Consider the following 26327-nt stretch of genomic DNA (forward strand, 5'->3'; position numbering starts at 1 on the left):
TCAGAATGTGGGAAATGTTTTAAAGAGAAATCAGATTTTGTTAAGCACCAGATAATCCATACAGGGGAGAAGCCTTTTTCCTGTTCAGAATGTGGGAAATGTTTTAACCAGAAATGGAATCTTGTTACTCACCAGAGAACCCACACAGGGGAGAAGCCTTTTTGCTGTTCAGAATGTGGGAAATGTTTTACCTGGAAAGCGCTTCTTGTTAGACATCAGAGCAGTCACACAGGGGAGAAGCCTTTTTCATTTTCTTAATCTGGGAAATGATTTTACTTGGAAATCAACTGTTAATAAACATCAGAGATGTCACATAGGGGAGAAGCCTTTTTTGTGTTCATAGTGTTGGAATAGTTTTAACCAAAATTGAATCTTCTTAAATGGGTTGTCTCTTGTCATTCCTCATGTTTTCTGCCAAAAGGATAAAACTAAACTTTATTAATTCCAAATGTAAAACTATACCCATAATTCACCTCCTGAAGGTTAGTCAGTAGGTGACTAATAGAAAAAACATGTACCCCACAGTTCAGTATATAGGGTGAGTTGACGTATACACACTCACTCTCCAAGCCTCTCATTTCTACGGGTTTCATCGTCCTGACCAAAGGCGACTCATCAGGAGACTATTTAATATTGACCTATATTCAAGTGAGACTGGACAAAAGAAAAAAATAAAATCATGTATCATGTTATTCGAAACAGTCAGAAAACTAGCCCCATATTGGCAGATCCCAGACCTCAGACTATATACTGTGTAAGTTTATAACCCACTCCGTGTAAGTTTATAACCCACTCCAGTGTCAGGAATAGATAGTATGTGAAAATACAGTATAATTCTTGTGTTTTTCTCCTATAGGGTCTGCCCTAGTTTGGTATTGTAACTGCTGTTAGTAGTGCAGACAAATTGTCCTAGACTAAACTCAGTTTTCAGACAGCCCAATGTTGTGAGTTCATTTTCCCCTTCACTACTGAGGCCCGATGAACTCCCTCTTCTGGTAAAGAAAGGTAGTGAGCCTGATTATCAAGCACCTGAGCCTAGTGATGATGACTGGCTGAGTGGAGTGACTGACTAGATATAAGGCCGCCGACGCCCTTCTGCCCTGCGGGTGATTTCTCTGTGGGATCCTTGGAGACCAGTCTGAATTCCTGCTCCTCTAAAGCTAAGTTTTCTGCTCTGCCTTTTGGCTTTGACTTTGTTTTGCTTTGTTTTTCTGGATTTCTGCCATTCCCTGCTGGGGTGAGCTGAATTCCTTTAGCTCTGTCTTCAGAAAGTACCTGAGTGCTGATATAGCTTTTGAAGCCTAGCTGCTTCAGGGTCTTTTTCCATATCAGCCTGTTGGTTTATGTCTTTGATAGGGTTTTGGCAGATTGCAGACAGCAACCTTCCTTTCCTGTCCTGTTTAGTTAGTTTGGGCCCCATCGATTGCTCAGCCTATCTTTCTATCTGTGTGAGTGTTTTTTCATCTTGCTTCACCGTCATTATATGTTGGGGGCTGCCTTTTACTTTGGGGTCTGCTCTGGGGCAGTTTAGATTTCCTTTTCTGTCTTTAGGCTATTTAGCTCTCCGGCTGTGATCGAGGGGTCTAGGGCACCGTAGGAACCCCCCACGGCTACTGCTAGTTGTGTTGATAGGTTCAGGGGTCTGCAATCTGATAGTTGCCAACTTCTCTGGTTTTCTGGACATAGCTTCTATTTTTGTGTCTGCCTCCTACGGTGACTCTTTCATAACAGCCCAATATGTACCCAGCAAAGAGCAAACAGATGAACGGCATACTAGGGTGCACAAATCACCACATTACCAGACGGAGCTATTTATCTGAAGTATTGCGGTATATAATTCAGTCAAAAAACGGAGGTGCTTGCATGAAAAAACATGAATATTTCAATGTGAAGCGAAAAAAGAAGAAATATGCAGCACTCACCGATGTAGCTGAAAAACTGTGCGTCTTTATTTCACATAAATTCCATCAATATGATGTGTGGACATGCAGGACGTTAGAGGAATGCTAGGGGAGAGAGGTGCCGGACAGCGGCCGTTTCGCGATTACTCGCTTCTACGGGTCCAGGTGAGGGGATTAACTAAAGGTCATTCCCTATATAGGATCACAGACCTTACTAATTAACATACAAAACAAGTTGTGAAACAAACATTTACAAAAAAATATACAATATACAGAGTGCAAGATACTAGTAAAGAAGAAATCTTTCCATATCGATTTTCAAGATAATCTATATTTTTACAATATCATAGGAAGATTATAATCGAAATAACTTTACATACAATTTTTTATATAACATTTTTTATAAAAATACTGATAGATCGATCCGTCATTTAGTCCCAAAGGACCTTGTGCGTTCGCTTTCAGGATCCATTTTGCTTCTTGTTGCAGTAAAGCTTTGTCACGGTTCCCTCCTTGAGGTGGAAAATTGACCTTTTCAATCCCTGCAAAACTCAAAATTTCTGGGTTAGCTTTCTGCACATCTTGAATATGCTTAATTAATCGCAGTGAGCCCTTTCCTGATGTAATAGATCTATAGTGTTCACCAAAACGTATCGTAAGTGGTCTTATAGTTTTTCCAATATAAAAATAACCACATGGACAAAAAATAACATAAACCACGAATTTAGTTTGACAAGAAATGTAGTTTTGTACCTAATGTTCCATAGAGCCGAAATGTATAGAATTCCCTGTCAGATGAAGATGACAGTATCTGCAGTGACCACATTTATAATTTCCTTTTATTGATAAATCTCGTAGCCAATTTTTTTGAGGGGGACGAAGTCTATGATGTACTAATAAATCCCCTATATTATGTGCCCTTTTGTATGCAAATTGAGGAACTAATTTACCATCTGTGTGTGAGGTTTTTTCTGCATCAATGAGATGCCAGTGTTTTCTCACTGCTGCTTGTATTGCTCTATCCATTGCACTATGTTTGAAACAAAAATTAAATTTTTTTTGTAGGTTTGAGTACACTATTTAATTTTTTAGTCCTTTCCTTTAATAAATCCATCTGAGAAAATTTTTTTACCCTTTCATATGCTTCATTTAATAAATTCATAGGATATCCCCTTTGCAAAAAACGTTGTTTCAGCTCAGAAATTTGTTCATTAAAAATGGTTTCATCTTTATTCAGTTTTCTTACTCTTAGCATTTGACTATATGGAAGTCCCTTTTTAGTGTGTAATGGGCGAGCGCTCTTATAATGTAAGTAATTATTTGTTGCGGTTTCTTTTCTAAACACTTCTGTTTTTCAAGAGCCATTTTTTATTTTAAATTTGACATCAAGAAAATCTATTGTGTGTCCCCCAAATGAAAATGTGAAGCGCATGTTGTCACTGTTCACATTGTTCAGGTATTTTACAAAATCTGCAAATTCTTCCAGAGAACCCCCCCAGATAATAAAAATATCATCCACAAAGCGAAAATATGCTTGTAAATGTTTTAAGTGTGGATTTAGGGCTGTTTTTATATAAAACTCTTCAAACCGTGCTAGGAATAAATTTGCATAAACACAAGAGACTGGCATGCCCATTGCTGTGCCCACCCTTTGTATGACACAAGAGACTGGCGTGTCCATTGCTGTGCCCACCTTTTGTATGACACAAGAGACTGGCGTGCCCATTGCTGTGCCCACTCTTTGTATGACACAAGAGACTGGCGTGTCCATTGCTGTGCCCACTCTTTGTATGACACAAGAGACTGGCGTGTCCATTGCTGTGCCCACCTTTTGTATGACACAAGAGACTGGCGTGCCCATTGCTGTGCCCACTCTTTGTATGACACAAGAGACTGGCGTGCCCATTGCTGTGCCCACTCTTTGTATGACACAAGAGACTGGCGTGTCCATTGCTGTGCCCACTCTTTGTATGACACAAGAGACTGGCGTGCCCATTGCTGTGCCCACCCTTTGTATGACACAAGAGACTGGCGTGCCAATTGCTGTGCCCACTCTTTGTATGACACAAGAGACTGGCATGCCCATTGCTGTGCCCACTCTTTGTATGACACAAGAGACTGGCGTGCCCCTTGCTGTGCCCACCTTTGTATATACCACTTATCCAGAAATTTGAAGGCATTATGTGTCAAAACATAATTGACACACAATGCCAATCACAATGACAATCGAGTGACTCGATAATAAAGGAAATAAAATCCTGTCATTTGTTTGTGTTATGTAAAATCTCCTTTATTGCTGCTATGCCTTTATCTTGGGGGATGCGGGTATATAGACTCTCAGCATCAATAGATGCAAGGGAGAAATGTGGTTGCCAATGGAAATCTTTCAATTTTTTCAATAAATCTCCTGAATCTTTTACAAAGGATGGCACAGCTTTCAGTAAAGGTTTTAGTAGCCAGTCTAAGTATTGTGAAAGTGGTTCAGTCAAAGAGTTTTCCCCTGAAATTATAGGGCGACCCGGAGGCTCTTTTAAAGACTTGTGCACTTTTGGCACACTATACCAATAGGGAATTTCTGGGTATTCTGGAAAGAGTTTTTCTGCTCTCTTTTTTGATAATATCCCCAATTGAACATACTTTTTTAAAAGAGATCTTAATCTGTCCTTATATTTATGCAAAGAGTTGTCATTTAGCATACAGTAGGTATTACTATCATTCAAGTGATTTACGGCATCTTGTATATAGTATGTATTATCCAAAAGACCCAAATTCCCTCCTTTATCAGATCTCCTGAACACAGTATCACTCCATCCCTTCATTTCTTGCAAAGCTTTCATCTCAGATGCTCTCAAATTTTTTTCTGACATGGGATAGAGTAAAGCTTCTACATCCTTGATGACCATATCATGGAAAAGATCGATACTGTTCCCAGGAGATATAGGAGGCATGAAATTTGATTTTATTCCTCCTTTAAAAGGTATTGGTATTTCTTCATTGGAATTAACTGATTCCAGGGAGAAATCCGGTTCAGTTATACTCATTAACATTTCAACATCACTTAAAAATTGTCTGGGACAGATATCTGAATTTAGCATAAAGCCTAAAGGACCAATAGTTGGAGGTTTCTCACCTTCATGTATAGGAACAGAAACTGCAGCTGAAACACTGGAAAAAGATTTTTTAAGATGTAGCTTTCTTATACTTTTAAACAATTCAATCCTAAAATCGACATAATCAAATTTTTCTGGAATACAAAAATTTAAGCCTTTAGATAGAACTTCAGTATGTTCACTGGATAATTGGCGCTTTGAAAGGTTTATTATACATAGATTGTCCTTGGAGGTGTTATTTCCTCCATGATACTTGCTTGCGTTTCTTTCCTTGATTTTGTAATTTTCCGGCCTCGTCTTGTTTTTTTCCTAAAGGGGGCGTATTATTAGAGGTAGAAGGAACAGTAAGCATGCTTGAGTCCTCTCGATCGTCTGCAACACTTGAGTCCGAATCCGTGGTCCATCCTTCATAGTTATTTTTCTTTTTATGAGCCATGTTGTATCTCCGTTTTTTAGAAAAAGAGGAACGATTTTTATTCCAGGAAAAAATCATGTTCTTTTCATAGTCATTTTTATCTCGCAAAAATTTTTCTTTTTTCTTCTTCTTAATATCGATTTGTTGTAATACGAGTTTTTTATCCAATTTTTTGTAAAAATGTGTATTTTGGTTTTCTGTGTAGCGTGACTTTAATTCTGATTTCGCTTTCTCCAACTGTTCAGTCAGATGATCATACTCCTGCTCATTTTTCTCTGCTACCAATTGTAATAAATTGAAAGAACATTGGTGAAGGAGATCAGTCCGTTTCTTTTGGAAAATAGGATCATCTTGAAATTGTGAAATTTCCTTGAAGATACGTAAACCTCTCGGGACTCTCTTGCATTCAGTGTATGATTTCAATGATTTTACAGTCCAGAATGATCGGATTTCTCTCTCAGCTAATGATTGTATTTTAAATTCAAGTGATCTTGTGCTGATAATATGCAGCTCTTCCTTACGATTGCATCCTCTCGTCCTGCTAAAAGTCCCTGTTCAACCGCATTCATATCAGAAAGCTCCATATTTTCATCTGTGTCCATTGTATGGATAAAAAGTGAGTGAAATAAACCCTGTGCTCAGTTCAATTACACAAGTTGAATGATCCCAGCAAAGAGCAAACAGATGAACGGCATACTAGGGCACAAATCACCACATTACCAGACGGAGCTCTTTATCTGAAGTATTGCGGCATATGATTCAGTCAAAAAATGGAGGTGCTTGCATGAAAGAACATGAATATTTCAATGTGAAGCGAAAAAAGGAGAAATATGCAGCACTCACCGATGTAGCTGAAAAACTGTGAGTCTTTATTTCATATAATTTCCATCAAATGTGTGGACATGCAGGACGTGGAGGAATGCTAGGGGAGGGAGGTGCCGGACAACGGCCGTTTCACCATTACTCTCTTCTACGGGTCCAGGTGAGGGGATTAGCTAAAGGTCATTCCCTTTATAGGATCACAGACCTTACTAATTAACATACATAACAAGTTGTGAAACAAACATTTACAAAAAAATATATAGTTATACAATATACAGAGTGCAAGATACTAGTAAGGAATAAATCTTTCCATATCGATTCACAAGATAATCTATATTTTTACAATATCATAGGAAGATTATAATCTAAATAACTTTACATACAATTTTTTATATAACTTTTTTTTATAAAAATACTGATAGATCGATCCGGTCATTTAGTCCTTTGGGACTATCAGTATTTTTATAAAAAATGTTATATAAAAAATTGTATGTAAAGTTATTTAGATTATAATCTTCCTATGATATTGTAAAAATATAGATTATCTTGTAAATCGATATGGAAAGATTTATTCTTTACTAGTATCTTGCACTCTGTATATTGTATAACTATATATTTTTTTGTAAATGTTAGTTTCACAACTTATGTATGTTAATTAGTAAGGTCTGTGATCCTATATAGGGAATGACCTTTAGCTAATCCCCTCACCTGGACCCGTAGAAGCGAGTAATCGCGAAATGACCGTTGTCCGGCACCTCCCTCCCCTAGGAAACTAGGGTTTGTAGATGTCTGTCAATCCAAACACTTAAACTTTCGTTAAGTGATCCTATACTCGATATAATTGGACGAAATGGAGGGGGAAAAATTTGTTTGTGTATTTTCGGGAGACCGTAAAACACCAAGGTGACAGGAAAATCTTTATTCAAAAAAGTTTTATTTTTTTTTATTAATTACCCCTAAATTTTCTCCCTCCATTACAAAAGATTCCAATACATTTTTACAAACACTAGTAGGGTAACTTGTTACTTTCCTATAAGTATCAACATCATTAAGAATGTCCATAACCAAATTGCTATACAAATTGCTATTTAATCACCCTATATACTGACATGTGGGGTATATGTTTTTTCTATTAGTCATCTTCTGACTGACCTTCAGGGGGTGAATAATGAGTATAGTTTTATATTTTGAGTTAATAAAGTTTAGTTTTATCCTTTTGTCAGCAAACATGAGGAATGACAAGAGACAACCTTTTTAAGAAAATCCAATTTTGGTTAAAACTACTCCAACATTATGAACATAAAAAAGGCTTCTCCCCTATGTGATGACTCTGATGTTTATTAACAGTTGATTTCAAGGTAAAAAATTTCCCACATTAAAAAAATGAAAAAGGCTTCTCCTCTGTGTGACTGCTCTGATGGTGATCAAGAAGCGCTTTCCGCTTAAAATATTTCCCACATTTTGAACAAGAAAAAAGCTTCTCCCCTGTGTGGGATCTCTAGTGCCTATCAAGATTTTTTTTCCATTTAAAACATTTCCCACATTTTGAACATGAAAAAGGCTTCTCCCTTGTGTGGGTTCTTTGGTGGCTATCAAGAACTGATTTCCGGTTAAAACATTTCCCACATTCTGAACAGGAAAAAGGTTTCTCCCCAGTGTGGGTTCTCTGGTGTCTATCGCGAACTGATTTCCGGGTAAAACATTTCCCACATTCTGAACAGGAAAAAGGCTTCTCCCCTGTGTGAACTCTCTGATGGTTAACAAAATGTGATTTATGTGCAAAACATTTCCGACATTCTGGACATGAAAAAGATTTCTCTGTGTGAGTTCTCTGGTGGCTATCAAGAACCGATTTCCGGTTAAAACATTTCCCACATTCTGAACAGGAAAAAGGCTTCTCCCCTGTGTGAGTTCTCTGGTGCTTAACAAGAAACGATTTCCATTTGAAACATTTCCCACATTCTGAACAGGAAAAAGGCTTCTCCCCTGTGTGGGTTCTCTGGTGCTTAACCAGAATCAATTTCCGATTAAAACATTTCCCACATTCTGAACAGGAAAAAGGCTTCTCCCCTGTGTGAGTTCTCTGGTGGGTAACAAAATTTGATTTCTGTACAAAACATTTATCACATTCTGAACATGAAAAAGGTTTTGTTCCTGTGTGAATTCTCTGGTGAATAACAAGGTCTGATTTCCATTTAAAACATTTCCCACATTCTGAACAGGAAAAAGGCTTCTCCCCCATGTGAGTTCTTTGGTGTATAACAAGATTACATTTCTGGATAAAATATTTACCGCATTCTGAACATGAAAATGACTTCTTTGCTTTAGGAGCAGTTTGTTTTTTATTGCCTCTTTTGTGACTTTGATTTTCCTTAGTAGTCGGTAATGAATCAGAAGAATCAGAAGATGGGACCTGTTTCATAGGATCAGATGACAGATCTTTGCTGTGAATGGATGATGATATATCTGGAGTAAAAGCAATCACTTCAGTTGTATCTTGTAGGATCTCAAGATCATCAGATTTAAAATTTGAAGATGTCAGCTGTCCCTCTGATCTCCTGGTACAGTCATCTGCTAAGATAAAAAATAATTATTATTTTTTAATAAAATATCCTTGAGTTTTATATTTTGAAACATTTCTATTTAAACTGTCCATAAAAATGGCAAGCTATGTAAAAAAAACTACTTGTTTACCAAGACAATGACAGTTCACAGTCTAATAGAAAACCTTGTTGGATGAACCAGTAGTGTGCGGTGTTCTACTGTTGGTTCATTCTGCCTCCCAAATATCCAATAAAAAGAAACCAATCAATGTTATGTAGGCGAAAATAATACCAATTCTCATCTCACAAAAAACAAGTCCCCACTCAGGTCCATCATCTGTCAATGGAAAAACAGAGGTTCCCACACTAGTAGTGGCTCAAAGGCTGCTGAAAAGCAACAAGGTTTCTATAAAGCAATCCAGCAAAATCCGCTCTCACTTCGGAGTCTTGCAGTGTGCGCAAACAACATTTAGGATCCTGTATTTAGCAATATTATAGTGAGAATAATCCACTTAATTTTTGGTGTGTGTCTCCTGGAGCACAATCTGGGCACTATGTGCTGGGTAAGAAAATGGCAAATGTGTAATTTTCACTCTCCAACATCCACTGTGTGTTAATTTCTGGAAAGTGGCTGTGGAGTCAAAATATTCACTCCTCCTAAGGATTATAACCCTCAGTGAATTAATTTGTAAAATGGAATCACTTTATGGGGATTTTTACTATTCTGGTTTTCTGTCATTTAGTTATATTAGGGATTCTGCATATGGTGTGTCCAATCTCATCTGGGATCTGTTCCTGCTGTCCAGCTGGAGTAATCTGCTCCCTACTTCAGCCGCCAATTGGAAAGTACCACACCCTACTAAAGCGCAAAGCACATGGCCGGAATCTGCCAGATACAGCGCTGTTCTCCTCTGGTTCAGTCCTCTGTGCTCAGCTTGCGGCTTGTGTATTTGTTCCCTGTTGTGACCGTGGCCCGTTTACTGACTACTCTTGTGTCTTCTGATTCTGTATTCTGTCCTTCTGGTTCTGACCCGGCTACCTGACTATTCTTCTTGCCATCTGACACCACAGAAGCACCACAGAAGCACCTGATAGGAGATAGATGCTACTGCGCAGGCGCCGCCATCGCCGGTGACATTTTGCTGGATGTAATTTTTTTCTAAGCCTCACAATAGCCACAATATTATAGGCATTATCAACAATAATATCAATGCTATTATATGCATTATGTAATAATGGGGGGCAGGTCAGTGAGGGGTCAGCGACCTGTCATTAGCCAATACAAATGAATATATAATCAGAGCACCACATAAAGCCCCACCCACAGCCCCACCCACAGCCCCGCCCCAGAGCACGAGAATCTCATTAACTGAAAACTACAAATACAGATTAAACAACAACCACAAGACGGATTTCATCACCAGGTATCATTGTAATCAGTATAATGGCGCTGACCTGACAGTGTCTGTAGGTTACTGAGCACAATCCTGCTGACAGGTTCCCTTTAAATTTAGCCCTTTGGCATTTGGAAGAGGCGATGGAGAGATTTTTGTTAAGACTATCAGGGAGTTACGGACTTACATAAGTGAGACAAGCCGATGCCACCACAAACTATCATACAGAATGAAGATGTAGAAAAAGACAGAGTTAAAACTTATTTTACATCCCCAACAACAATGTACAGTAAATATGAGGGGAGAACACTAAACCAGAGTTGCATTCATTTCTGGTGAACTATTTGAGCTACTGTGAGTCCTGACCAAAAGAGTAGAGAAACTATTAGTTCTCCTCATTTGAGGAAAGATTGTGCAGTAATTTGAATTCTTTAGGATGGAAAACATAATGGAATTTATGACGTGGAGAGAATCCATGACACCAGGGCTGGAGCCAACACATCTCCTGCAGGCGGGAATAAATGTATATTACAGCCATCAGCCACACAGCTTAGAGATCTATCAGGGCACAGGTGGAATGTTTGTCCTGGAGATTATCACAATCCTCCTGGAAGTTAGTTGGTTTTAATACAAATGTAAAAGTCAGGATAAAGGGAAACTCTGCTGTTATTGGACAGAAATTCACACTTGGCCTCACGGCACATTTACTGTTGTCGCTCATAAAAGGGAAGTTTGGCCAGAAAGACTGGACCTGGTCTTGTAGGGAGTGTGGGGAAGGTGAGTTGACGGACAGACTTGACTGAAGGAAGAAGGGACGGTTTGTGCACTCTAGATGGATATTGGCAATGACAGAAGGGAAACAGCTGGGGAAGATAGAAAAGGAGTGCAATACCTAGATTTGACCACAAGATGGCAGGGGGAGCGTAGTTCAGGACTTGACAGCAGCTTAGGGCTTTAGAAAATACTTAGTCATGGGGGCGGGGAGATAGAAACCCAGGAGGGAAATTCCCGAGGAAGGGGATAAATAGGACAGGACAGGGTTCCAGGCTAGGCTAGTCCCGGGAGGAGCTCAGGAGGAGAAGACTCAGTACGGAAGACTGACGATGGTGGAGAGCTCGACCAGGGGACTGACAGGAAGAGACAGTCAGGGGGTGGACCTGACACAAAGAACCGCAGGACAGACGACGACCTTGGACTGGTGAAGCGCTGGCGGTAGATAGGCCTAGGGCAGCCCCAGCAAAAGATCCGCAAGGAACGTCACTACAACAGAAGGAAGGTGAAGGTACCTGGGCCTGAATACGGAGAGCTGTAAAGGAGCTGCGGTGTATGGCTACAGTCGTCAGGAGGATGGCCAATAAACTCGGACCTGTTGCAACCAAAATCTGCCTCCGTCTGGTGTCTGTGTCGTCTGGTCGCGGAAAGCAGTGGACCACCCCCCAATCCGGGCCATTACTACAGGACCATGAGATATTCAGCAGCACAGAAGGGAGAGAAGATTCATCCGATAAGATCTCAGGGATCTAGGAAGCCAACAGCATCATTACCCTCCGCTTTCTCTTACTGGCCCATCATAATACTTTTCTTCAAGTGATTTTCTAACTTGTCAGCACATTCTACGTACGCTGTCATTTGGCTTTATAGTTACAGATCTGGGCAGGTAACGGTCAGCGTCTCCTAAACCCAGAAGGTAGGTGGATCTTCTAGGTGACAAGTTCTATAGGAAAGGGCTTTCAATGCCCAAAGTCATTTGAACAGTTTTGGGTGGAGGAGAATGTTGTGGTCTAGAGGCAAAATGGTGATCATGGTAATACGGCCGGACTACACCACCGATAAAGCAGCCACAGCCGGTGACTGAGAGGAATCTGTGACTTCTCTGCATTCAGTGGTTACTACTCACCTGGGTAGTCATATGTGGGAATCTCCTCTTTACACCACTCATCACCCCTTACATATGTCTCTGTAGTATTAATATGGGTCAGATCTTCACCCTGAAACAAATATTGTAAAAGTCACAGACAGATGGAGAAATCCCATCTATGATCAGCTCTAATCCTGCCATCTCCACCGTTCTCATTACACAAGTATAAAACATATAATACTGGTGGATAAAACAAGACTGAGCACAAGACCTTCACAGCCGTCTACACATCATAGGGGAGATCTCCTGACACCTTCTCTCCATCTACCTAATGATCCTGAGAAACATTGGGATCTTCTTGGTTACAGTCCTGTGGAAGAAGAGGACGGGGACATCTCTCTGGTGTTGTCCTCTTACTGGATAGATCTGGAGGAAACACATACAGGGACTGAATTCATTCTCTACATACAGATAATTATAGGCCGTGTGTATTTAGTCCTGTCTATTACCTGGAGATGTGAGGGGCTGGGGAACCTCCATTATGACGTTCTTGTACAGATCGCTGTGTCCTTCTAAATATTCCCACTCCTCCATGGAGAAATAGACATCGACATCCTGACACCTTATAGGAACCTGACACATACAATACATAGTAACATAGTAATTAAGGTTGAAGGGAGACTTTAAGTCCATCTAGTTCAACCCATATCCTATCCTAACTTGCCCTAACATGTTGATCCAGAGGAAGGCAAAAAAAACCCCATGTGGCAACAGTAAGCTTCACATTGGGGAAAAAAATTCCTTCCCGACTCCACATACGGCAATCAGACTAGCTCCCTGGATCAACGCAATATTAAGGAGACTAGTGTATATCCCCTGTAATATTATACTTTTCAAGAAAGGCATCCAGTCCCTTCTTAAATTTTAGTAGTGAATCACTCATTACAACATCATATGGCAGAGAGTTCCATAGTCTCACTGCTCTTACAGTAAAGAATCCGCGTCTGTGAGTATGCTTAAACCTTCTTTCCTCCAGACGTAGAGGATGCCCCCTTGTCCCCGTCACAGGTCTAAGAGTAAAAAGATCATTAGAAAGTTCTTTGTATTGTCCCCCAATGATACCGTCATCCCCCAATCCCTTCATAGTGTTACTGTATAATGTCCCAGCATTCCCAGCAGTGTCACCTCTCCAGTCAGCAGCTCAATCATCTTGTAGATGAGGTCTAGGATCTTCTGGTCATTGATGTCCTCATGGATCAGGGGGTGAGGTGGAGGCCCCGTGATTGGGCTCAGGGGTCGTCCCCATCCCTCAGACACAGGGTCCTGACAGCGATCACTAGAGGTCTTCTTCACCACTGTGTAATCCTGGTAATGGAGAGACACATTAATAAATCTCACTCCAGACATTCCCAGAGTCCTCACCTCTCCAGTTCTGTCCGTCTGTTATTCCCATAGATAAGAATGATGTAATGTGACGTCATCAGAATCTCTCACCTCTCCAGTGAGACGGAAGAGGATCTCTAGGGTGAGGTGTAACATCCTCTCCGCCATCTTGTCTCTGTCCATATCCATCCTTGATGGGTAAATCAGGAAAATTCTCTTCTGTAGAAGATCTTCACTGAGAGGATCCGATATTGTAGAGACCTGAATGAGAAGAAGATGATCCGATGTAACATCATAAGAATCCGGTGTAATAATACAATTACTGGAGATAATAAGGGAAACATATGAGGAGATTTATTATCTTACAGGGTTTAGTTTTCTTCCCTGACATCTACTAATAAAACCTATATATTTAGGCCACAGACAACAAGCAGTTTCCTCCTCGGAGTCGGCAGCTGAACACGTTCCTCATAGACTCATCTTCCATAACGCTAATTCTCGTCTCATTACCGACACTGGAATCGGCATTAGCAATACTGCAGGAGATATTCATTACACGCGACATGAGAAATAACTCCTTCATGATGAGGACGACATCTTCATCTTCTACTGCGGCTCTAGAGACAGATTTGGCCAGAGTCGGTCACTGCCTCCATCCCCACCGGCCGTCTATATGAAGGTTTCCCGTCTTCCCCGCACTGGAATCTTCTATCACGTTAGATCTCAGCTCTGAGTCACACACAGAAGTTTGAGGCTTTTCTGGAAGAACAGGACAGGAGAGATCTGAGGCCGATGTCTCCATGTACAGGGTTTCCCCTCGGGATAAGAGGCTTTTCTATCCCTTTCCGCCAATTAGAGGGGACACCTGTGGATATCGGGGTCTTTACCGGCTGCAGTCCTGGGGGGATTTACTCGGTAACGTGGACGTTGGACAAACGTCACCATCAATTCCCATCAGAGTGAAGGAACATCGCTCCTCTATTCAGCTCTATGGATCCAGGATGAAATCCACTGCGGCCCCTGCAAGAAAAGAGGGAAGTCTGGTGAGACCCCCCGAGGCCGGAGATTTCTACAGCTGCCCTGTGCGCACAGGACCTGTGATGAGGTCACAGGAGGGGTGGAGTCAGGGGTCACATGATCAGGGGCCTCAGTGTGTGCAGGACTCTGCTGTGCTGGTTGTCATGGTGCTGGATGAGGGGAAGTTTCTGTGTGGGGTCAGGAGGGGTTTACAGGGTGGATGTAGCAGAGCCGCGTGTGTACGAGGTGTACGGAGCGGAGCCGTGTGTGTACGAGGTGTACGGAGCGGAGCCGCGTGTGTACGAGGTGTACGGAGCGGAGCCGCGTGTGTACGAGGTGTACGGAGCGGAGCCGTGTGTACGAGGTGTACGGAGCGGAGCCGTGTGTGTACGAGGTGTACGGAGCGGAGCCGTGTGTGTACGAGGTGTACGGAGCGGAGCCGCGTGTGTACGAGGTGTCCGGAGAGGAGCCGCGTGTGTACGAGGTGTACGGAGCGGAGCCGTGTGTGTACGAGGTGTACGGAGCGGAGCCGCGTGTGTACGAGGTGTACGGAGAGGAGCCCTGTGTGTACAAAGTGTACGGAGCGGAGCCGTGTGGGTACGAGGTGTACGGAGCGGAGCCGTGTGTGTACGAGGTGTACGGAGCGGAGCCGTGTGGGTACGAGGTGTACGGAGCGGAGCCGTGTGTGTACGAGGTGTACGGAGCGGAACCGTGTGTGTACGAGGTGTACGGAGCGGAGCCGTGTGTGTACGAGGTGTACGGAGCAGAGCCATGTGTGTACGAGGTGTACGGAGCGGAGCCGTGTGGGTACGAGGTGTACGGAGCGGAGCCGTGTGTGTACGAGGTGTACGGAGCGGAGCCGTGTGTGTACGGAGGGGACCCCTCTGTGTACTCTGTATTCCCCTATCTTCAGTCACAGACCCCTCTGTGAATGCTGTATACACCTGTATTCCCTCAGCTTCCGTCACAGACTCCCATGTACGCGGTATACACCCGTATACCCACAGCTTCAGTCACAGACCCCTCTGTGTACACTGTATATGTGGCGCCCCTGGGGCTCGGTTGCCACAGAGGTACTGCATCTTCTCCTAAGGTGTAGTGCCCCACCACCTAGGTAAGTTGGGAACTCCTTTCCACACTCCAAAACCTGCACCCACACACAGGATAGTTCAGCAATGGACCAGATTGCGGCTCCACGCTTAGAGGATAGCAGAGCACTTTTCGTGGGTCCTTGCTTTATAACACGAGATGTGCTGGGAGGTGGGTGGAGTTGAGATACATAAAAGGTTGACTTTTACACCACGCCGCTGCAGCCGCTCCCCTCGCCACCCACGCTTGTCCTGGACCTCTACTGCAGGCATCCATTCACTCTCCATAGTGACCTTATCACATCTCTCACCCATGCACACTCTGCAAACCGTATGGCACCTCACCTCTCTTCGAATAATCCGGTAATCCTTGAGACCCATGTTTCCCTGCTCTGACCAGTGATGCAACAACCTTGAGAAAGGCTCTATGCCGAAACGTTGGTGCTGTTGCTTTGGTTAGGTTCCCTTTGCAGTGTGTCAATTAATAAATTCACTTTTGCATATACATTCCTTCTTTTCCTCATTTGAGTGCCGGGGTTTACTTTAGATGACTGCCCACAGCTGGTGTGGTTGTCAATCTTTCTCCATGCCGGCATGACAAATAAAGGATCTTACTTATTCAGGTCTGGACGATTTCTAATTGGAAGACTAAAACCACTGACATTTGGTGCGTTGGCCGAGAAATCCAACACCTTTCCCTCACCGGTGAGTACTGTAAACCGTGCACGGGGGAGTCTGGGACTCCTTAAGTAAGTCCTCCGCCTTGACAGTAGGCGTCAACAGGGGCATTATCAGTTATCCCGGTCTGAGGGAAAGTGACGGATTTCGTATAGTCTAAGGATCTCTGGGAATCGTCTGTATCTGAATACAGGTAAGAACATTTACTAGTTTTCATTATATTCAGTAACCTTGTTAATCCAGTATGAATGTTATTCTTGGAATTGAATGGGGACTGTGATTGTGGACTTTTCCAATTGGGGTTTGTGAGAGGCTCCTGTAAGTTGGAAGTTGTTTACATGCAATTGGAGTTATAATAACTCCTGTAAGTTGCGAAGCTCCATAGGAATGGGGTTTGTTCTTGTAAAAAATTCTGTAGAATGGGTACAAAGCCAGTGTGAGAAGGCAACTGTGTGTGCACGTTAAATTGATCTAGATGGGAGAATCGATGGAGATTCTCGTCGGATTAAGGAATCCGCTGGATTAACCTAAAATAGAACCCAGTATAATAAGATGAATTTTTGCGGGTATTCTGTTTTGTCTTCTGTACTTTGTTGAATGTTGTTTCCTGGTAAGTGTGCTGTTTTGTCTGTGTTTTAAAATTATATAGAACTAAAGCGCCATAAATATATGTTTTATGTTACACATGAGACTCCTTGAATGTTATCTTGAGTGAATGTATAAGGATTGGAATATAAAATCCTGACTGTATAAGGGAGTCCAGTAGGCGTGGTTAACAGTCATCTGTGGACTGGAGACAAATCATAGGATATTATAGTGGTATAAATCACCTAGGTACATGTCACCTGATCCCCATAGAGAATATTCTATGTTGTATTGTTATATGTTTTTCTTTTAATAACAGAGTGACTGAACCCTCTTCGCTTCACTGAGGAGAGTCTGCGCCGGTGGTGCTCTGAATACCTGATATTAAGAACGGGAACGTCTCTGGATATAAAGAGGCGGTGTCATTGGACTTTATCTCAGCAGTTCAGGTTGTAGGAGTATGAGGGAAATTTACTCTCTTGTCTTATATGTCTCTATGTATGTGTGTATGTCCAGTCCCTAACTGTGAAAATCGTGTGTTTGTACTGTAAAGGGGGTTTTACACATAGCGATATCGCTAGCGATATCACTATAACGTCACCGATTTTGTGACATTATAGTGATATCGCTAGTGATATCGCTATGTGTGATACTTACCTCCGACCGGCTCCCCCGCTGTCCATCGCTGATCACGCGAGAATGTCCGGTTCCATTTCTCGTCGTCAGCTTCCTGCTGGAGCCGACGAGCAACGCGTGGAGGCGGGCGGGAGGACATCAGGATCGCTGTGTGTGAAAGGTAAGTATTGTCCGCTGCGTCGCTGCTGCATCGCTGGTGAGGTCTGCCTGTGTGACAGCTCACTAGCGATCATTTAGCGATGCACCAGCGATCCTGACCTGGTCGGATCGCAGGTCGGATCACTGGTGCATCGCTAAATATAAAGGGGCCTTTGCACTAGTCAGAAGTCCTTGTGAGCATATGTATCTTTGTGATATCAGTAGCCATAGTCCTTGGGGCACTTTGTTATTATTACACTGTGTTGTCACACTCGCCCCTTACAGGCCTTCATCGGACGGAGGTGGCACGATATAGATACAAGCTGGTGAATACCTAGGACATAGTGTAATCAGTGAGGATTATTTAGATCCTGGATATTAGTAGCAGTAATTGTATTGTTGCTACTGGTTTATTATCTTCTTGTTGACTTATGAATTTCACTGATATCTGTCAGACTTCTTATAAGTGGGTAGAAATCCATTGTGCTCCAGGGTTTATATTGTGTATAGTCCTCATCTTGTTTGTCTTTTGTATTTAAGAATTTCAAGACTTTAAGACTTTGTCCCATAGCTATATTTTAAGGTCTTGTCCTCATTGTAAAGGTACTGTCACACTTAGCGATGCACCAGCGATCCCGACCAGCGATATGACACGGTCAGGATCGCTGGTGTATCGCTAAGTGGTCGCTAGTGAGCTGCCACACAGGCAGATCTCACCAGCAACATCGCTGGGGTTGGGCGTCGTTACTTACCTGTCAGACGAGGCGATCCTGATGTCCTCCCACCACGGTCCAGGACGTTCTCGCGCGATCAGCGATAACCAGCGGGAGGAGCGGTCGGAGGTAAGTATCAGACAGCGATATCGCTAGCAATATCGCTATAACGTCATAAAAACCAGTGACGTTATAGCGATATTGCTAGCTATGTCGCTTAGTGTGACAGGCCCTTAAGGCAGAATTGTTATTGACCATTTCATCTGATGGCTGGAAAGTTATTAAGATTGTACCAAGAAGGTATCCCTGGAATGAGACCGGATATGGTCCTTTCTCATCGGGTACCCAGAGAGAACAGTCTTCAGATCAGATGTGCAATGTGTCCCTATTGGTAACTTATAGGCCTAACTCTTATAGATCATAACAAATAGAGAGTAAACATTGTATATCCCTGACAATGTCTTTTTAGTCTTGAAAAACTAGGAGACGGCACCACCCAGAGCAAACAGTCCTGAGGTGGGAGATAAGCTGTGAGCCTGAGGATTGTTATGGAATGTGGTTGTGGTTTTGAGATAAGAAGGGGCCACTAGAAGAGCTGAGGGTGTCCCCTGACAGATGGGTTGTATTTGATGGTAAACTACTTTGATAAAAAGTGAAAATTTGGTACAAGAAATGTGTAATGAGAGGAAATATTTAATTTGGCTAAATTAGAAATACATTTATAAAACACTGTATTTCCAGAAGTAACCGTCCTTGTGGGAAGCCATGAGGTCACTTCTCTTGTTGATTCAGCAGCAGCACTAGAACCTTAGTACATCCAGAAGAGATACCGACTATTGGACTGTCTGCTGCCTGCATAGTGGTAAAAGGAGCAAGTGGTAAGACACAGAGGACCATTGTCTACGCAGGCTCGGACTGGCCCACCGGAGAACCGGAGGATTCTCCGGTGGGCCCAGGCACTGACACCTGCTGGCTTACTGGCCAGCAAGTGCCTAGGGCCCCACTGCTCCAAGGGCCCCCACTGCTCGAGGGCCACCAAGTCAGTGGGTATGGGGCCCCTGAGTCAAGGGGGCCCACCCTGTGCCAGCTAGCAGCAGCAGGAGACAAGTTCCTGTCCCTGCTGCTAAAATGAAATGAATATTCACGCTTCTCCATGCCCCTATGGGTGTGGAGAGGCGTGAATACCATTCCTCTTTAATAGTGGGCAGCCCATCCCCAGCACCGCACCACACACACAGCAACGTATCACTCTCACACACAGCACCACATACACAGCACCGTATCACTCTCACACACAGCACCACACACACAGCACCGTATCACTCTCACACACAGCACCACACACACTGCACCGTATCACTCTCACACACAGCACCACACACACTGCACCGTATCACTCTCACACACAGCACCACACACACAGCACCGTATCACTCTCACACACAGCACCACATACACTGCACCGTATCACTCTCACACACAGCACCACACACACTGCACCGTATCACTCTCACACACAGCACCACACACACTGCACCGTATCACTCTCACACACAGCACTACACACACTGCACCGTATCACTCTCACACACAGCACCACACACACTGCACCGTATCACTCTCACACACAGCACCACACACACTGCACCGTATCACTCTCACACACAGCACCACACACACTGCACCGTATCACTCTCACACACAGCACCACATACACAGCACCGTATCACTCTCACACACAGCACCACATACACTGCACCGTATCACTCTCACACACAGCACCACACACACAGCACCGTATCACTCTCACACACAGCACCACACACACTGCACCGTATCACTCTCACACACAGCACCACACACACAGCACCGTATCACTCTCACACACAGCACCACATACACTGCACCATATCACTCTCACACACAGCACCACACACACTGCACCGTATCACTCTCAGACACAGCACCACACACACTGCACCGTATCACTCTCACACACAGCACCACATACACAGCACCGTATCACTCTCACACACAGCACCACACACACTGCACCGTATCACTCTCAGACACAGCACCACACACACTGCACCGTATCACTCTCACACACAGCACCACATACACAGCACCGTATCACTCTCACACACAGCACCACACACACAGCACCGTATCACTCTCACACACAGCACCACATACACTGCACCGTATCACTCTCACACACAGCACCACACACACAGCACCGTATCACTCTCACACACAGCACTACACACACAGCACCGTATCACTCTCACACACAGCACCACATACACAGCACCGTATCACTCTCACACACAGCACCACACACACAGCACCGTATCACTCTCACACACAGCACCACACACACAGCACCGTATCACTCTCACACACAGCACCACACACACTGCACCGTATCACTCTCACACACAGCACCACACACACTGCACCGTATCACTCTCACACACAGCACCACACACACTGCACCGTATCACTCTCACACACAGCACCACACACACTGCACCGTATCACTCTCACACACAGCACCACATACACACGCAAGCACACAACACATCACACCTCCCCGCAGCCGCAGCACTTCCCAGCTTCCTGCTTTCTGGGCGTTTCCTATCTGTGACAGCCCAGCGGGATGACATCATCATCCAGCGTTCTGTATCAGAGGGAAAGCTGCCAGAGAGAAAGAGGCTTCCGGGATGTGCTGCTGCTGCTGCGGGGAGGTGAGTTGTGCTGTGTGCCTGTGTGTGTATGTGGTGCTGTGTGTGTGAGAGTGATGCGGTGCTGTGTGTGTGTGTGTGATGAGTTGCTATGTGAGTGAGTGATGCGGACCGGTGCTGTGTGTATGTGTGTGTGTGAGGGGTGGTGGGAGGCAATGATGGAGGTGATGGGCAATGATATTGGTGGGGGAAGCAATGATGGAGGTGATGATCAATGATGGCAGTGGGGGAGACAATGATGGAGGTGATGGGCAATGATGGCAGTGGGGGAGACAACGATGGAGGTGATGGGCAATGATATTGGTGGGGGAGGCAATAATGGAGGTGATGGGCAATGATGGTGGTGGGGGAGGTAATAATGGAGGTGATGGGCAATGATCGCGGTGGGGGAGGCAATGATGGAGGTGATGGGCAATGATGGAGGTGATGGGTAATGATGGAGGTGATGGACAATGATGGAGGTAATGGGCAATGATGGTGGTGGGGGAGGCGATGGAGGTGATGGACAATGATGGTGGGGGGAGGCAATGATGGAGGTGATGGGCAATGATTGGTGGGGAGGCAATGATGGAGGTGATGGGCAATGATGGAGGTGGGGATGCAATGACTGAGGTGGGGGAGGCAATAATGGAGGTGATGGGCAATGATGGTGGTGGGGAGAGGCAATAATGAAGGTGATGGGCAATGATGGCGGTAGGGGAGGCAATCATGGAGGTGATGGACAATGATGGTGGTGGGGGAAGCAATGATGGAGGTGATAAAATGGACAATGATGGTGGGGAGGAGGCAATGATTGAGGTGATGGAATGGGCAGTGGTGGGGGAGAATGATAGGGATGGTGGGGGAGAAGAAAATGATGGAGGTGGTGATGAGGACAATGATGGGGTGGAGAGGGGCTGCATTATACTTTATGAGGGGGCTACATTATATTCTGATGGGGACTGCATTATTCTCAGGGGACAACATTATATTCTGGGGGCTACATCATACTATATGAGGGGGCTACAGTATACTCTATGGGGGGCTGCATTATATTCTGTGGTGGGGCGGCATTATTCTCTCAGGGGACTACATTATATTCTGGGGGGCTACATTATACTATATGAGGGGGCAGCATTATGCCCTATTAGGGGGCTACAGTATTCTCTATGGGGAGGCTGCATTATATTCTGTGTTGGTGCTGTATTATACTATATGGGGGCTGCATTACGCCCTATGAGGGTGCTACATTATATTCTATGGTGGGGACTATGTTATACCTTATGAGGGGGTTGTATTATATTTTATGAGGGAGGCTACATTATATTCTATGGCTACCCCTCTATGATTCTACCCCAACCCCTGCTACATAATTAAGACGTGTACTACCTTATATTATACCCTGATATTAGCGTGTCTTACCACACAATTGGTGGTCTTGTATTTATTTCTATGTAGCTACATAGTGGGCCCCAAGAATGATTTTCTCTGGTGGGCCCGAGGTGCTCCAGTCCGACGCTGTGTCTCTGCCTGTGGAGTGTTCTTGGACACTCTATACTGGGATCATAAGGGAACAGTGTCGCCAGTTGTAAACTACAAGGAAAGAGAAGAATGGCTGATTAGGGCGCTCAGACCAAGACAGACACTTGTGTTGGATGGAAAAGAAACTTCTTTACTTGGTCATTATGTCCTCACAAAGCTTTTCGGCAGTGAATGCACCTTTATCAGGTGATGCATCATTTTACACCCTTCTTGGGTGAGCGGCTTGGTGCAGCACGGACCCAGCAGGCTTCCAACCATCCTGCAAGGCCTGAAAGTCGGAGGACCTGTGTTGACATCAGCATCACGTGACGCCCCTTGTGACCGGCTAACCTTGGAACCTGGAAGCCAGGATGACGAATGGTGCACGATAAGCACAGCAGGCTCTGCAAACGTGGTTATTCCGGCAGCATAACCACGGCAGGTTAGTGGACTTTGTTCTTAACCTACTCTATTTGACCACCGGGTATCACACCAGGAGCGCCCCCTCCTCTCTCCTATTTTGTTTCTACTATCAGTTGTAATCTGTCAGAACAAATTAAATTGTTGTTTTTGCTTTTTAGAGGTCCCGTGCCACATGTTTCCCTCTCCAGATGTAAATTAGATCATGGAAATTCCTTGGTGATTTTGTTGGAGTGTAAGGAAAGTAACAATGGGAGGATTTGGGTGATGGCTCATTTTACAATGCCAGACTGCAGGCACGGTCACAAGTACTAAAGTGGAACACCATTTCTAAACCCAGTGTCCACCTGCAGGAAGGCAGGGGAACGAGTGAGAAATGCTGATCCTTTCCCAGAATTAGAGGAGGAATTGACCACATACCCAGGATCTTTGTGGTCCTCAGGACCTGCAGATGTGGGATTGATAAAAGGGGTGATTATACCCTGTCCAGCTCACCTTGTAACGCAGCCTTATTTCCAGTAGGGAGGGCGCCCCCATCTGTAGGCGAGGCTGTGATTCCAAGAGCCCCCACAGTGCCAGACCTCCATACTCTGCTGAATGACTGGAGGCCGGGACATAAGGTCTTTACAGTGATGTCAGTAATGTCTTCTTCAGCATCCTGGTACATCCAGATAGCCAGGTTTGGTTTGTATTCACATATAAGGGGAGCAGGTATACATTCACCGGAATCCCACAAGGGAACTGTGAATCACCTACTATTGTTTCCAGGTAAAATCGGCTAACCTAGCTCAATGTGAGTCACCAGAAGGGAGCCAGATGCTCTTATATGTGGATGACATGCTATTGGCTTTTCAAAAAAGAATAAAAACAAATTGGTAACCAAAGGGGTTATCTTTAAAGATGCCCTATATGTATAAACTGCCCAGTGACCTCCTAAGATATGTCACAGTATTGAGCCATGGCATAAGCTATGTCTCAACAGGAGGGGTGGTAGAGGTCATATCTTACGTATTTATGATGCACGACTTTACTATTAAAAATTTTTTGTTTAATCTGCATTACTTGTGCAAAAAAATAATTCCTAAGGGAACCTGAGACCAGAGAGAGGACAATGTCCTCACCCTGAATACTTATTCCAACACATTTGTATGGATTTTATTGAACAAGTGTGAGGGAAAAAGTGCTGCCTTGTTATTATGGATGCTTTCAGCAGGTGGATTGAAGCTGTCCACCCTGATGCATTAATGGTACCGAAGGCCCTTCTAAAGGAAATCATACCCAGATTTGGGGTTCCAGAAAATATATAGTAAACTAAGTAATGTTATTATTACCTAAAACATTGTCAATTGAGTTGGGAAACCGCTGTGCCTGTCATCCTCAGTCAGCCGGACTGGTGGAGAGACACAGTGGGATCTTGAAAAATAGGTTGACAAAGACCATGCAGGAAACAGGAAAAATTGGTTGCACTGTCTCCTATTGGTTGTACTAAATATGCATGTCACACGGACATCGGTAGTGCTGACAGCCTTTGAAGTCATATACGGGAGATCTTTTCTGTTACCTCAGCTAAAATCCTCTAAAAGGATAGATGAGGAAGTTGGTTATACATTAGCAGAATATATGGCTAAGATATTAACTCACAAAGAAGTTTCTACTCGTAGTTTTGTTCCAGGAAACCCACTAACAAAACCTGAGATTGTGAAACCTGCAGACTGGGTCCTTGTGAAGGTGATAAAGAAGAAACACCAGCACCATCCTAAGTGGGAAGGTCCTTACCAAGTCCTGTGGACTTCTCCTGCTGCGGTCAAGATTCTTGGGTCCATCGCTCACACTATAAACTTGTCAGACAGGTAGGGACAGAGTAAGATCTGACTTGCTTGTCAAAGTCCAGCTACAAAGGGAGGTTTTCCACAAGGGAAAGCTTGTCTCAAACTGGTGAAGTCTCCCATTCATCCCCTTACCCGGACAAGACGGTCAGATCTAGAATGTGTACATCAGGGTTAATCACATGTATATTCTTCGTGACCATGGTGATGGGAGATTGGAGGGTGATAGACCCAGCAGGAGAGGAAAGTCCAGGGTGGTAGAATGGTTTCAGATTTAGGACTTTCAATCCTACTTTTGAAATCGGGCAGGAGGCCGCCATGTTAGTGGATTTCTGTCTGTTGTATAAATGATACAGAGACAGGGAACAAGCTGTGAAACTAGCAGAGTCCGATAAGTATGTCTGTGTTATGAGCTCTAATAGCAGAGGGGATGGATGTGTGTGACTGGAGTAAAGCAGCATGGACAATTGTAGCCCGAGACTATAGGTATAAGCCTTATGGCTATATAGATTTAAAGCCTGATTCTCCATTAGGAGAAAGGAGATCCCCTTACACAAATAAGAATAATTGTAATCAGCCACTGAGAACTGTAAAGAAACCCTAAGATGAGGGATCAAAGGTTAGAAGAGCTGATATGTCAGGAACAGACCCAATATGATATTTCTACATAGAAGTTCAGAATAATAGCACATAGACCCAAGGAAGGTATGCCAGAGAGAATCCATAACAGAGTCCATAGGGTTCATAGTTAGATTGTCTAACCTAACTTATGAAGATAAACTAGCTCTAGAGAGAGGCTGTGAGGAGGAGAATGAATGGTTAGAATGGCTTAAATACATTGCAAAAAGGTTTAAAACATTAAGCTATATAGTAAAACTTATGTCTGCTCAGAAAGGGAAGGAAAATGTAAAATGTTATCATTTTTATATCCTCCACTTGAGAAACCGGATATCCCACCACAGGTGATTGCTAATCCTGGTAACTATACTTGTTCTAGTCTTCCAGGGCATGGGCACGACTTCGGAGAGCTCCAAGGCGATTCTTGTAGAGAATGGATCATTGTCTCCCACAGGGCCAAGTACTCAGCCATATGGTCAGACCACACTACCCTGAGAGCGGATATATGGTGGTTATGCGGTGATAAAAGCATAAGAGCCAGACTACCACATGGTTCCCGAGGGGATTGTGCAGTGGTCCAGCCAATCATGCCGTTCCACCTGTTGTCAACAGGGCTATGGCCAAAGGTATGTAGTGGAAGAGACAGAAGCGTGAAACTCCGCAAGGATCCTTCCATTCTAGTATCTACATAGATGACATTGGAGTTCCCAGGGGAGTGACCACCGAGTACAAGGCTAGGATCCAGGTAGCAGCCAGGTGGGAATCCATAATTTGGTGGGTGATTATAAAAATGAATGTAGATTGGATAAACTACTTATACTATAACCAGCAGAGATTTGTTAATTATACCCGAGATGCAGTTAAAGGGACAGCTGAGCAATCAGGGCCAACTTCTCTCATGGCTTGGCAGAATAGGACGGCATTAGACAAGTTCT

General features: G+C 43.9%; 2 protein-coding genes across 2 annotated transcripts in view; one reads left to right on the forward strand and one right to left on the reverse strand.

Moving 5' to 3' along the window:
• LOC141077459 (uncharacterized) overlaps positions 1-26327 on the forward strand; it is a 261894-nt gene that overhangs the window by 110449 nt on the left and 125118 nt on the right. The gene's annotated exons all lie outside the window — the stretch shown is intronic.
• Positions 7153-26327, reverse strand: part of LOC141077444 (uncharacterized) — a 78861-nt gene continuing 59686 nt past the window's right edge. The window contains 2 exon segments of the mRNA XM_073564391.1: positions 7153-8822; positions 12083-12170. Of these exon segments, the coding sequence (XP_073420492.1) occupies positions 7624-8822; positions 12083-12170 (1287 nt within the window). The 3' untranslated portion in view covers positions 7153-7623.

The sequence above is a fragment of the Dendrobates tinctorius genome, unplaced genomic scaffold (assembly GCF_039654945.1).
Source record: "Dendrobates tinctorius isolate UK_male_01 unplaced genomic scaffold, ASM3965494v1 ptg000452l, whole genome shotgun sequence".
NCBI lineage: Eukaryota > Metazoa > Chordata > Amphibia > Anura > Dendrobatidae > Dendrobates > Dendrobates tinctorius.